Here is a 15,314-nt window from a genome sequence, read left to right on the forward strand (position 1 = left end):
GTAACAATTAGCCTAAGTTTTTAACCACTTTATCAGTGTTTGGCAGATAGCACAGTGTGTTTTGATTAAACATGTTTTTTGCCGAAAAACAAAATCATTGTTAAATATTATTTAATAATTATCCAGATTATTGATTATCTGGTTTGCACTATGATTATCATTTTTATATGATTATAAGAATGCATGATTTAAAAAAAATGCGATAGAAAGGGGTTATTCCGGAAGTAAAATAGATTTATTATGACGCTGGATAGCAAATAATGTCAGTTTGTCATAATTTCCAGTTGCTATGCAACAAACAACACAATATGTTATTTTGACATTTGAAAAGTTCTATGAATATTAGTGGCAGGGGCGAACTCATATTTTAATGGGCAAAATTCACGGCACTTTTGTTTTAAATACATAATATATTTACCATAAGTAGGCATAAACTCCGAAGATGCCGTAAGACGAAACCTGGTTCAATAAAACCAATTCAATTTCCATCAAATGCCTCTTTATCAAACCTTTTAAATTCAGATTGCAATATTGTAATATTTTTGTTTGTTATTTCTGAGATATAAATTATAATTATGTTTTTAAAATTGCATCTTATTGATTGGGTAATATGATTATATAATATAACCTAATATGATAATATTTTAATTGATAAATTGTTTCCGTAAATAGGTGCTTTAGTATGTTTTTTTATGTAAATAAACATACTAAAAAGTATGTCATCAAAAGTAATTCATTAATTCGATATGAACATTTTTGTTGTAGAAATAAACCTTGGTTTTTTACACATAATGAATAATTTTCACTTTAACAGACAAAATTATTGAAAAAATTGGAATTTAATGTAGGTACTAGTGTTCAAGCTCCATTGGACTTACACAATTTTGAAAAGCCGTGGGCATTTTTCATCTAAGTGCAACCCTGCTGGAAAGTTTGCGAGATTTGTAGCTAATTGAAATAAATAATCTAAATGGGAAATGCAGTCGGCAGAATGTGATTACCAGGTGGCTCGGTTGGTTAGTGGCCACAGGCACGGAACGTAATATTTGTGTCATTATAATACCCCATCTTTTCTTATCATATGATAGAAACCGACATAATATAATATTTATATACTCTTAAAATATTGTAAAATAGCAGTAGTTTAAACATGTTTGTTCTGATGTAACGAAAATAAAGCCATATTTCGGTTGATTATCGTGGTTATATTGAATAATTTTCTCAGGACCCCGTGGTTATTAAGAATTGAAAATATACCTTGAATTTCCAGCAGCTATCGATGAAGCACTACTCGCCGTTAACACAGAACAGGTTGACGTGGCTGCGGGTGTCATTATTGAATGGCTATCACCTCTCCCCTGAAAATAAAAAATGGCATATTCTTATTGAAATTTGTCAACGGCATACAAATAATAAAGTTGTATTTGTTGGAGATTTTTCTTTAATTAGCTCTGCAATCCGGCGTAGATTTTGGCCTGAAGATATCTTTACGTTACTTATTAAGTTCATGCTCTGGATCCAAAAACACATTAAAAAACTAATGATTATGCCAGACCCGGAATTCGAACACAAGACACATGACTTTATAAGCTCATGGAAGCATCATGGGCGCATCGAGGTTAATTACAATTATTCAATTTCTACAATACTTGTTAGGATAGCTCATAACGTATGCAATCAATGACTTTTACATATTTAGTGACAGCATGAAAAGGTGCCTTAGCCTGAGTATATGGAAGACGTAACCTGTTCTGAAGTTTGATATTTTCCACGGAATAACTCCATGAAGAAAATCATCTATCTCTTTCCCAAGCTAGCAACGGTTTTGCTGCGCATAAAGAATTTCTGTTTGGTTATTCGTCAATTTCTAAGATTACTACAGCATGAAAATTAATATGGGTAGAAGTGAAACTTCTTTAAAATAAGTGGTGGAACTAACTTCTTGATTTTGGTAACAAAACATCTGTTTCAACCGGCGGTTTCAGTATTTTACCATGTTGCCATCAAAATAAAGAAACCACCTCTAAAGTAAAATGAATACTTTTGCCGAGATCTCTGGCGTTGCAGTCTGTTCGGCTATTAACCAAAAGATTAGCGAGTTCAAGCCCACCCAGTTCCATTTTATCAATTTTTCAATTCGGCTGTGATATTCTTTTGTTAGATAAACATCAGCAGTTTCATTCCACTGGCAACTTTGTTGTACTGGACGTAAAGAAGTTCAATTTCAAAAGGAAACAAACCTTTCTGGCCATGCTGACACTGGCGGAGCTGGAAGTGGTGGAGGCGGAGTCGGTGCGGGAGGATCCGGCCGGTCGGTGCTGGTTTTGATTTCGGGAACGCGGCACTGCCTCCTCAAACGGCGGAGGGGGGGTGCTTCCGCAGCTCGGGGGGGGACCTACGTTCGCAATACAGAAGGAACACTAGCGTCACTACTTCACAGAACCCGTGCATACACAGAGGAACCTTAGCTTACACTATGTGACTAACAAATATAACATAACCTAATGAACGAAGAGTTGTCACGATGGGTGAATCCTTCATTATCATCACGCCGGGATAAACTAACAGGATCTTTGCGAAACACATTTAGTTCAAAACCACGACAAGCGAGATTCCGCACAATATGGCAGCATAGAACAAAAAGCCACGACCAAAGACTTTGACTATAACACGAGGAAGCCTTATGAAATTTCAGTATTAAAACAATGTTTGCTAGTTAGTATGGACATGTGCAGATATTGACGATTGCATTATCGATGATCAATCAGTCTTTTTAGTTCAGTTTCACTTTCATATAATTAGGCTCCGTCTAGTAGAGAAGACGTCAATATCTTTGGTCACAGGAAATAATTATTACATTTAAGCTGGGAGAGGTTATACCAGCATAGAACGACAGTAATTTTCCTACTAAGCAAAAATAGAGCATCTGCATACTTTAACCTACAATTTGTAAGGATTATTGTAAATGAAAATACAGCTTAAGACATGAAGATACCCCATTTTTACTTAGTAGCAAAGTAAGCAATGATCAGTATGACATATTAAAGAAAAAGCAACTTCAGTACATACGTATAATATACCAATAGTTATTATTTTATGGGGTTAAGCTCTTCTAGTTAAGTAGAAAGCGGAAAACTTCAATGGTAGAAATGAAATGAATTCGAATATCTTTATTTTATTCTAATACCTAAAATACTTAGTTTTAGGAATAAAATTTATATCACATAGCCGAATTCAATATTATTATTATAAGTTTTCATAAACTGGTTACATAACCTAATGATAATTATATAAACAAAAATACCAGAATAAACTTAAATAAATGAACAGATACATAATAGTTTTAGAAATAAATAATAACAATTTTATTAAACAGAATTTGTGATTATTAAATTAAATACAAATTATGTATTCGGATAAATATGTATTAGGTTGATTCAAAAATTATCCTTTATCATAATTTAAAAAGTGGCAAATCTTCAAAGATATTATTAATATTTATGACATTCGGTCTTTTAACAAATTTAATGCAAAATCTTATAATTATTATTTAACGTAAACAGTAATAAAATTAAATTAACATATTTAAATTCTTTCAGCTAGGTATCTGAAAAACTTTTATATAATCATGAATTCTAAATGATCCAATCCAAAGCTGATTTCAGCTACGTATGGAAGGTCACGATCTTCTACAAAGAGTCCCTCTACATTACGCAAAATAAACAAAAAGATTTTTGCATTATTTCTTTTTATTCATACAAAATCTTCAATATCCATCTGCATTCGGACGAAATCCTGCTTTAATTCAACGTTATATGCCACGGGCACCGCTTTAGTACTCCTTGGAAGATTAATTTCAGAGTACCCGAATCTATGCTGCTGCAGTGCAATACCGGAATCCTCCGGAACGGTTAAAGAAAACCGCTTAATCTTTTCGCCGACGTTTCCCTGATAGAATCCTCCGTCAAACTCTGGATTATTTTTGTCCGGATTCACCATCCTAGGCAGTGTGCTGGCTTTAGATTCCGTCTTCTTGGCTTGGTCGTCAAACTCCATTTTCAAACCCAGAACTTTACTCCGCGTCACTTTAAACGATGACTTCGAATTTAAGCTACTTCGCGTAGAATCGACAGCTTCGAACTGCTGCATTTGCTTCTGAAACCAGTTTATTTTGGACTTGGCTTTGCTCATGCACAGATCATTCTTCGCAGAACCTTTCTGCTCCTCTTCGTCGTATGTTTTTATTTCGAAATTCGTAGGCAATCGTTGAATACCCGGGGGAGCCAAAGGTGCCAGGTATTTTTTAGGCGTTTTAATTTTAAACTTCTTTTCGGTGGACTGCTTCTTAGCAGAGTCAATCTTTTCCTTCTTCTCCACCGCAAATCCACCTTCGTCATCATTATAATTTTCACTCTCATCATAATCTTTCTTCATTCTTTTAATAGAAGACGAAATCTTCAAATCAGGAAAGCTTTTAACAGACTCTGCATCATTGTTGAAATTTGAATCTTTCGACGATCGCCGTTTAGAAAATTTATTAAAGTTATTGACCACACTCTTCAAGACTCTGGAACCGGTAGAATCGGGACTCTTACTACTTCTTCTATCAATACTATCTTCAATAGAACTAGATCTATATCCCGGTTCCGCGATAGAAGACGTATTAAAACCTTTACTGACATTTCCTGACGTATCTTTATTTTTATATGAGAATTTCTTCTTCATAAATTTGCTCATACCGAAAGCTTTACTAGATGAACTTTGTTGATTTGTTGAATGCAAATTTTCTCTAACATCCTGATTGAAGTTAAAACACTCCATTTTACCGGTTTGTCTTTTGAGACTGTTTTCTTTACCGTCATCTTTTTTACCTGGATACAAAAAAGATTTAGTGGATTGAGGATTAGGAAACATCGGGACGTCTTTAAAATTATCAATAGTCCCATCTGCGGCGTCTGTAATTGATGGTACGCAAAAATTTAAATCGTTGTCGTAACTTCTTACAGAAGAATCACTATCATCATCACTCGCCAAATCGGAATTACTAATATAACTCGGAAGATCACGAGTATATTCTTTTAATCCTTCAGATTTCAGAGTATCATATTCAAAATCGAGGTCTCTATTATCAAGCTTCGTAAACGACATCATCATATTGTCTTGAAAACTCGGGTCTGACTCAATCTTATCGTAATCAATAGCTTCACGGATTTTCGGAGAACTCTGAAACGGAAACTTATTGCCTTGTAATTTAAACTTGTCATTTAGTAAGCGGTGAGCTCCGAATCCCGGCTGTAACTGTACTGTGTGCTGTGATGTAACGACATTTGGATTTGTTCGGAAGCTTTGTTGCTCAAATTGTTCGGAATATTCAGTTTTTAGTTGAGCTGTCAGTGGCGTAACACTTTGTAACGTTTGTTGACGTTGTAACTTAGCAGCCAAATGTTGCTCTAATAATTTAGCATGCTGAGAACGTAATTTAAATGAATCAGGGTTACTTTTTAAACCTTCAAGTTGTGATTGATATGCGTTATCATTGTGAGAAGGTAGCGGTGGAAAATCTTGTCCTGTTGTGTTACATTGTAATCCTTCATTCCGTAATTGAGATGAGTATTGACTTTGAATAGAAAATGATGATTGACTATCAGGTAAGGTAGAATGATGTTGAAATGTAGGGTGTAATCCTTCATGCTGATTTTGAAAATCGAATACACCGGAACGATTTTGCGACAGGTTGTCTGGATTTTGGGAGTAACATTGCATTTCTTCATAATGTAACTGCGACGAATACTGACTGTCCGTCACACCAGAACGATGTAGCAAATTATTTGTAGAATTTTCTGTCTGTAACTGTGATACTCTTTGGTTTTGTAAGAATGGCAATTGCGGTTTCCGTCGGGGAGGGTCACCTTTGGGGGAGGGCTGTCCTGAGCTGGCGCCGCCCCGCTTGACCTTGGGTGAGCCTCTGGGGGGCACGGGCGGCGGCACGCGCTGAGGATTCTGAAGCAGCTGCTTGTCGTGGGCGGAGTGCTGCGCTTGCTGGGCCTGCTTGACCGTCTTGAGAAAGCCCGGGTAAGGCGGAGCCGGTTTGCCCTCTACGGATGAAGTGTCCGCCTCCGGTGGGCTGGCTATTAATGTATTTTATCGTAATTTTTGGCAATTCGAAATAATTCCAATTGTGTAAATCAAAACAATATGTAAAAACGTATATAAAATCAAATTCATACAATTTAAAAATATTGTAAATACATTAGACAAAGACATTTCGAAATGTAAGTTTTAAAAATTTAGATAAACAAATTGCGTGTAGTTAGTGTAAGGAAAATATATTTTGTATGGAAAAGACATTATTGCGATAATGATTGTGTCAGATAGCATATTTAAAATTTTAAAAATTGTTAAATATTTGAAAGTTAAAAAAAAATAGAATTATGACAGGTGGTAAGGATTTTTTTGACGTTAATATACAGTAGGATATCGAATGAAATTTTTAATAATCGGGAATGCAGTATTTTAAATCAGAAACAACACACCGTTAATAATTAAATATATTTTATTATAATAAATAAATTTGTCAAAAAAAGGAACAGGGTTACACGATTTATTTGGCAGGAACGCGAAAGGAAGGGTTACAATTTATTCGAATAAATATGTTTTATAATACGATACAAAATTTAAATATTAATTTTAATTATACTTTAAAAAGTTTCAGTGCGTTTAGTTTAATATTTGAGTAAACATTTAGTTATTAGTAATTGATAAAAATTTGGCACACCGTCTCACAGATGGCGTTTGATACACAGCGAAATATATTTTACAAAGATATGATAGGAAAATTTTTATGTAAAAAAGATCATTTTTTCGTTTATATTATCGTTAAAACGGTTGAAATTGTAATTTTTTTTTCAAAATGGCTTAATAGTGTCGCGATTAGATTTAGTGTGGAATGTAAGAAGCGATATTGAATATTGAATATCATTATTATTTTAGAAAGATTTATCGGAAAGGATATATCAAATATTTTATTTATATATATAATAATATTGACATAAAAGACATTAAAATATGACATGTGTATTGAAAACAAGAAGTAATATTGTGTACGGTATATAATAATATAAAAATGTGTTACAATGAATGATAGCAAAAAAATTGTGTCACAAAGTTTGAAGCACGAAAAATTGTTAAACCAAAAATTGAAGCACAAAAAATTGTTAAACCATAAGTTGAACAACAGATAAATGTTAAAACGGAAAGTCGAACAACGCAAAAGTGTAAAACCATTTTTTGTCAAACCACAGATGGAGCATGTTGGTCCGCGTCGATACATATTATTATAGGTAATACATACAGATAACGGAAGTCCCGAACAGATAATAGCAGCATGAAAGAAATGAAACAGGACAATATAACGTAAGAAGCAACAGAGTCCGTTGACAGATTACCATATTACATTAAAAACCAAACTAAACGAAACACACATGATACTGAAACACACCAAGCAACGTTTAGAAGCTAGACTACGATAATTTAATACACTGTTCAGTATAGCTTACTGAGATTGTACAGTTAATACTATGAATGAACAAAACAAACTTATGTGTATTGGCAGATGATGAAGTTATAGTACGCACAGATGTTTAGCAGGACAAGAGAAGAAAGGCAAAGATTGTTTTCCTTTGAATGGAGATAACATTATATTCTCTCATATAACAAATTTCCATCAGTGGTTCCCAGAAGCTACAGATATTTGAGCGCAGATTCTTGGAAAAGATCTTTGGCCACATATTTGAGGATGGCATCTGACAACGTCGCAAACCCAACCGTGCTTGTGAAATTTACGGGATTAGGTATGTGTGACTTTTTCACGAATACACCGGGAGTGTGAAGTGAAGGCGTCTACTAAGTGTAGGATATTGAGAGACATTTTTATGAGAACTGATAGTCGACCGTTCGCCCGACTCATTGAATTCTTGCTTTGGATCAAACACACATCGACATGTTATTCTTGACAAACTGCCGTTTCACAGGCGGCCTGCCACTTTACCACCGCAGGGCATAAATATTAATAAAAACAGTTTCAACAATCGATAATAATATACATTATCAGAAACGTGATAATCTGGGGTGAGTCCCAATTTCCTTCAACAACCATTTTCAATGTAACCAACTCTCCACAATTCGGTACCCGAAGCATACGACAATCATCGTTAATATACAGCCAGTAGAACAGTTAAATAAATCCTGACAATGCCGAACGGAGAAGGTCCGGGTCGTGAAAAATTATTAAATATAAATATTTGTTGTGTTCGAGAACACTTTATACCCAGATCAACGTAAAAACAATATTTATTATAGGGACCAAAGATGTTGGAAATGTAGCCTTCTGTGGTTTTCACATAAAAATCTATGAACCAAGTTCCAATTCCAAGTGCCATTTAGTGCTCTTAAGTTTAGACTCTTAACATAAGGTTTTCTTCCAACATCTATGGTTAAGGCCTACTCTGACTCTAATAAGATACAGCATGGATAGATTTAGGGATTGCAATACCGTATGAAAATACCAACATCGGTATTTCGGTATTTGCTAATACCGGTATTCGTAAAATAATTGGAAAAAAACAGAAGTATGTAGTTACCTACAAATATAATATAATATGTAAAAATCTCTTTAACATTAATATTTTATATCATGTGTCATTGCTGATCACCAACGATGATGAAGGGACACGGAAGTAAACCAAACATCGCGTAACCTGACAAAAAAATTACAATCGTGTTTTGCCTCTTATTGTAATTAATATATTTTGTTACCACTGTCAACACCAAATATATCGGTATTGTCTGATTTTTAAAACCGGTATTTCGGTATCGAAAAATACTGGGATACTGGTTTTGAAATACCATTATTACAATCCCTAGATAGATTATGTTATAAGCATAGGTTAGTTTGGTTAAATATTTTTATCAGTTTTAAGGCACTTTGAGCATTATGAAAAATTAAGTCATAACTGAAGCAATTATATAATAATTTAGTTAAGTTAACATAATGATCATGAACAAGCTAATTTCTCACTGTATACTAATTCGCCACTCTATCATGTAAAACACACAAATCCGATTTTGGTCTATATTCAGGTTTTTATCGAGTACACAATGATTATTGAATGTAATATTTACGTCTGTGAAAGATTCTTGCACACAACACACTAAATAATCTTTAAAATCAATCCACAACTATCCACTAAATTTTCGTGTCCGGAAACTTGTACGTGTATGCAGTTCGCTGTATCCCACTTCACCGTGAAATGTTGTATCAGAAATATATGGTCGTATATTAAAGACCGTCTAACCCAATGATACTCAACCTTTTTTTTCTTCGGGCCAAATACATATATTTGTAAAGTAACGCGGGCCGCATCACTACTGGTGTGACGAAAAAAATCATGAAACCCCCCTTTTTTACAAAAAAATTTTGAGATTTTAAAAATTATAAACTAAAACAGAATAATAATATACATATCTGTTCGTCAAAAATTACAATAGTGAAAAAGGTAAAACTCAATAGTAATGTGTATCCAAGCGTTTATTTCAAAATTAATGTGATTTTTGACATTGAGATAAATTTTCAACAATTTTAGACAAATCTGGTTTATAATTGCTGCATGCTACCCTCAATACGTCATCAAGGTGAGAATCAGTAAGTCGATTCCTGCATACGTTTTTTGAATATTTCATTTTAGAATACGATGATTCACAAAGATATGTTGATGCAAACAATACGAGCGAGTAGAAAGGCACAATTTTGTACAGTCTTGAATTTCCTCCTTCCCTCTCTTTTTTCTTCAAAAATAGCTTTCAGATTAGTATCGTTCTTAAATTCGATAAATTCATTAAAAAGCTCTGCATAATCATATCCCAATGCAGCTAATTGCGTTATAGTTGCTGTTTCTAGGTGCCAGGGATTTTCTATAAGTAACAAACAATCCTTGATAAAACCTAAGTCCTGAAATCTGCTCTGTTCCTGATAATAAATGTGTTTCGGGCCGCACATAAAAGCTTAAAGGGCAGCATGAGGGCCGCAGGTTGAGTATCGCTGGTCTAACCTTTTGGGTTGTATAGTACTGAGGTAGAATTCATGTCTAAAAAAAACACGGTTCTTGTCAGTTTACAGGAAACCAGCAGCAAACAAATTTTGAAAAAGCCGATATACTGGATTATTTGTTAGGTTAGGTTAGGTTTTCATTCTTGAATCCATGAATTTTGCCAAAATCAGCTATCAAACTTGAATTAATGTTCATATTCAATCTAATAAAATTGGAGACCGTATAGTATATGGTCATCTCTTTCCGATAAGAAAGCTCACGGCGAACTGTGCTACGATGAAATATTTTACATACAATTTAAATTTTTTAATATTTTTAGGTGAAATTTAAAAAGGTTCGAAATTAAAAAACAAACTATACAAAATGATAATTACTGATATTTCAGAGATTTACAAACTACTCCGTTGGGTGGACACGATTTTCGAGATATTTGTGGATTGGTTTTTGAAATTATCGGACTTATTACGGATGCAATAATCTTATACTATTAAAATCTTAAAATCTTATTTTATTACAACATGGGATTTATGGACTTTAGAAGATAGACCGACGATATTTGGCAATTTTGGAAGAGTTTAAGCAGGTAATTAGGTGATTGCAAACAGCTCATATTCAATACCCAACTGTAGAGAATACACAAAACAAAATGGCGCCATGTCGGCTTCCTCACCTGCCCTCGTACTGCTAATGCCACTGGAGCTAGCCGCGCCTGCCGAACACAATGTTACGCCAACGCAACCAGAACAATGGCGTAACACGTCACATCGGCGCAATGATGAATGATGATGTTATGATCAGCGAGATTTCGTTATCCAAAAGCACCAGAGGGGAGAAAATGTTAAAAAGAAACAATATTTTTTATTAGTAACAAGCATCTTGAAGCCTAACATATATCGGTTCATTCGTCATCATGCATGCATCACTGTTGACAAACAAGGACTTTGGACTATACCTAGAGGCGGTAACATAAACTTTTGATGGCGATTTCAGAATGATTTTAGTATGGTTGAATTGGTAACTATGGAAAAAATAATACTCTCCGCATCGGCAACCTTGTAAATAACATAAAAAACAAAATGCCAACCTATTTTGATATTTTGCTTAGGTTACTTACTCACTTACGTATAAATTATTCAAGACATTCCAAAATGTACAAGGTCAGAAAGTTTTAAGATACTTCAATCATGTTTTTATGACTTTTTAGTTTGCGAAATTCTTTCCAGATTTTTTTTTTCTCCAGATTCGTAATGCATTTTGGAATAGACCTACCGTTGACTTAGAGCACGATGCTGAGCCATGCTTAGGCGCATACATCTCTAAGACACTTTGAAATATTTACATTAACATCAAAATTAAAGAGATGTTTCAATCCAAACATATTTTAAGTGATACTACAATATATATGGAGAGCATATAATGCGAAGAGCCCTAGATCATTGGCAAGGCGGAATAACAATTGGTGGCCAGAAAATAAATAACTTAAGATTCGCAGATGATACCACACTAATCGCTGCTGATGAAAGAGAACTCACAGAGTTGCTACACCGGGTAGAGGAAGAGAGTCGCAAATACGGCTTCCTTATTAATAGGAATAAAACCAAGTTAATGGTTTTTGATCGGGCCAACCTTCTACCAACACCAAGTACACTCCAAAACCTCGAAACAGTCGACGAGTTTGTATATCTTGGATCGACCATCCAGTGGCGGCTCGACGACTTTCTAGGCGGTGGGGTTTAGTCATTAATTATTAAATATACACACCCACCTACTTTCTCATATTATACATTGTGTACCAAGCTCCTTATAATAATATGATTTTATTAATACGAAATGAGTAATTTTTAAGAATAAATAATATGATTATCTGACTCATTACTTAATCACATTTAAAAGCGTGCTGAAAAACATTAACTTAATAATAATTTTAATTATTATACACTTACCATAATCGGTTTCAAACAACGACATACAGCCATCTTTTTTAAATCACCAGGGGTTATATGAATTGCTCCCCAGTATGCGTATATTAACGCTAATGCTTTCACATCTTCTGCAGAATGAGATTTGTACAGCGGCGACGGGATGGGACCGAGTCATCCCGGTCAGCGAAAAATAGATGACATAGCTCTCTTAATTTATTGTGTCACCGTGAAATAGGGCGTTTTTAATTTAAATAATTATTTTAATACCGCGTAATCATCATTATGTTCTCACATAATTTATAATCATTGCTTTATTTATTTGTATAATAATAATAAATATCCCTATAAAATAGCGACGAGTTTAGATGGACAAAATAAATAGTTAATTTAATCATGTAATTAGGTAAGTATATTATGATTTTGATAAAAATATCGGACATGTATTTTTTACATGATAGGGATGTGGGGATGGTCCCTACGAACCCTTAAGGTAGAGCCGCCCCTGCGACCATCAGTGGAAAGGGTGGATGCAAAGCGGAAATAAGAAGGCGCACACAAATTGCAAAAAGTGCGATGACACGCCTTACCACTATATGGAAGGATCGGGGAATTTCGATTGCCACAAAAATGATGCTTGTGCAAACATTAGTGTTCTCGATATTCCTATACGGAGTCGAGTCGTGGACCCTGAAGGCAATTGATGCCTTTGAGATGTGGTGTTGGCGCCGAATGCTTCGCATTTCTTGGACGGAGCACAGGACGAACCAGTCAATCATCCAGGGACTGAAGATAAAGGAACGGCTCTCGACGATATGTCTGAGAAGAATTCTGCAGTTTTTTGGACATATTGTCAGGCGCGGACCTGACAACCTGGAGAGACTGGTAGTTTTAGGTAGCCTCCAGGGAAGGCGAAGCAGAGGAAGAGCGTCTGCGCGATGGAGCGACCAAGTGAAAGAGCTGACTGGGGGCACCATCCATTCTGTCCTGAGAGAAGCGGAAGTCGAGAAGGATGGAAAGTCTTGGTCGCTCAAAGGATGGCGAAATTTAAATGTGGTCACGATCCTCAGCCATGAGTGCACGACCAAGAAGAGATAATAGATATCAACACACTCCAGAATGTTAAATTAAAACTTGTCATTTTCGATTAAGTACGTTTTTATCTAAATACATAATGATATACATTGAATAAAAAATCCTTCTTTGATCACTAAGGTTGCGACATGACACGACTAACGGATAATTTAATCATTATTCTTGCAAATTTTTTTCATACTTTACTTAACTTTCATATTATATTTAGGCTCCATCAAGGTTTTCTACGACATCATAGGTTGACAGTGTCTACTTATACAGAGCTATTATTTATCTCAAATTTAATTTGTTAAAGAAATGTAAAAAAATATATATATTTTATATAGAATAGCTGGGTATGGTTGAAGCCATTTGGGAAACTGAGTATGGTATTTATAAAAAGTGTAGTAAAGTGTTATAAACTAAAATTGGACAAAAAACTTGTATAAGTTATATTTGAATGACCTTTGACCATGTAATGTCTATTAAAAAGCTATATTTAAACGGGCCATAACTACATATAATAATATATCAGTACTGTGATGGCAGACGGTTATATAACTGCAGTTTTTTCACTTTTTAAGTTTTCTTCCATAATATCTTTCAAATTGTACATTCTTTGATATGGAAAAATATTAAAGCTGCAACTTTATTGGTCATAAAGTAACGTTAAAAGATATCTGCATCTGATCAAATGTGAAAAAAGGTTGATACGGCAAAAAGATATATCTGCTTAAAATGCAAGATAAATAAAACTTCAAAACTTTTAAAACAAATGATTTGAGGTTTGTGTTGTGATGCTAATTCCGCTTATTTTGATATAAAATACTTTAAATATATCTTATAAACTAACTCTTTAGTCAAGACTGATTTCAAAACTTTATTTTTCCTCTCCTGTAAATTTGTATAAACAGCAGTTATAACCGTTTGCCATCACAGTACCGATATTATACCTACATCTTATATATTATTCTTTTTTTTTTAATCTAATCTTTCTAATAAAAATATATGAACAGTAAAAGAAGAGTGCAATTATTAAAAAAAAAAAACGAATTTTTAATGTATGAAGGAAAAGATAGATGTATAATTTTTTGAGTAAGAGATGTTGGTAATTGTTTCAGGCTATGCACGTAACTTCGGATGACTGACGGCTTCTGTGACAGACGATGGAATTCCACCATGTATCCAATAATTGTAATCGGACTGAGTTATGGAGGGGATAATACGGCAGGAATTAAAACGACTTTGTAAAAAAAATTGTTTATAATATTAAAATTATAAAATTTTACAATAAACAATATAATTAAATAAATACACTGGTTTGAGTCTTGGGAAATAAATATTCGACAGTCCTATATTTTATTATAAACTATATTGAAAGTAATGGAATTATTACTTTTCATATGAGAATGTTAATTCGTAATAATAATTAATTATATTACCAATATCATTAAAAAGACATTTGATTTCAGCTGATTTTGCACCACCAAAGTGGCATATATCAAAATATTCCACAATCAATAATCAGCATGTGATAAAAGTAAGTTTTGAGATAATGTGGTTTTATTTGCACACTACAATACACAGTTTTTGACATAAACCACTTCAGTTCTGAAAGTGCAATAATTGAGAAACTGAGGATTAAAAAGATTGAAGTTCATAAGTAACCAAGTTTGCTTTCAAAGTAAAATACGCAATTATAAATTCTACATAACTGTTCATTATGTAAACAAAGTCTTGTTCTCATATAAACCATTATTATTATTCTAATAAAAGATATAGATATTTATTTATATTCATTAGTCCGGCAAAAACATTCAAATTAGATAAGTTTCTGTGAAAATAATAAGAAAATTTTATACACTAGAAGTTCACAGATTGTAATCCAATCTTAAGAATAAAATACGTTTCATACAGTTACAAGTTTAAATCCTGTTGTACAAATAAATCGGTATGAGGCGGAATGAAAACTGCTCCGATTCATTTTTTTAATTCATGTTTTTTGTACTCATTTAATCCTCAGTAGCTCAATTAAGGATAAGACGATAAAACATTAATTCGAGAAGTTTGTGGAAGTTACATGTGCGTCTGTCAGTATGAATGAGATCGAATTTATATATTATGCGTGTAAATTATTATTGATAGTATTAAATCTTTGGATTTACGTTCGTTTAAGATTGATTCAAATATAGTTGTACAATCACCAGGCAGAGGA

General features: G+C 33.8%; 1 protein-coding gene across 15 annotated transcripts in view; it reads right to left on the reverse strand.

Moving 5' to 3' along the window:
- The window catches only part of PIP5K59B (Phosphatidylinositol 4-phosphate 5-kinase 59B), a 77,668-nt gene that overhangs the window by 20,462 nt on the left and 41,892 nt on the right, over positions 1-15,314 (reverse strand). For 5 of the 15 annotated variants that reach the window (XM_085942591.1, XM_085942594.1, XM_085942589.1 and 2 more), the window contains 2 exons: positions 2,241-2,395; positions 1,258-1,358 (listed from right to left, as the gene is read on the reverse strand). In XM_085942591.1, coding sequence (XP_085798717.1) covers positions 1,258-1,358; positions 2,241-2,395 — 256 coding nt within the window. Of the gene's footprint in view, positions 1-418; positions 460-1,257; positions 1,359-2,240; positions 2,396-5,909; positions 6,129-10,776; positions 10,816-15,314 lie in introns of all 15 variants that reach the window. The other 10 variants (XM_085942592.1, XM_085942588.1, XM_085942587.1 and 7 more) reach the window with 3 other exon arrangements.

Source organism: Rhyacophila brunnea, unplaced genomic scaffold (genome assembly GCF_057557595.1).
Source record: "Rhyacophila brunnea isolate RB1 unplaced genomic scaffold, BYU_Rbru_1.0 scaffold_15, whole genome shotgun sequence".
NCBI lineage: Eukaryota > Metazoa > Arthropoda > Insecta > Trichoptera > Rhyacophilidae > Rhyacophila > Rhyacophila brunnea.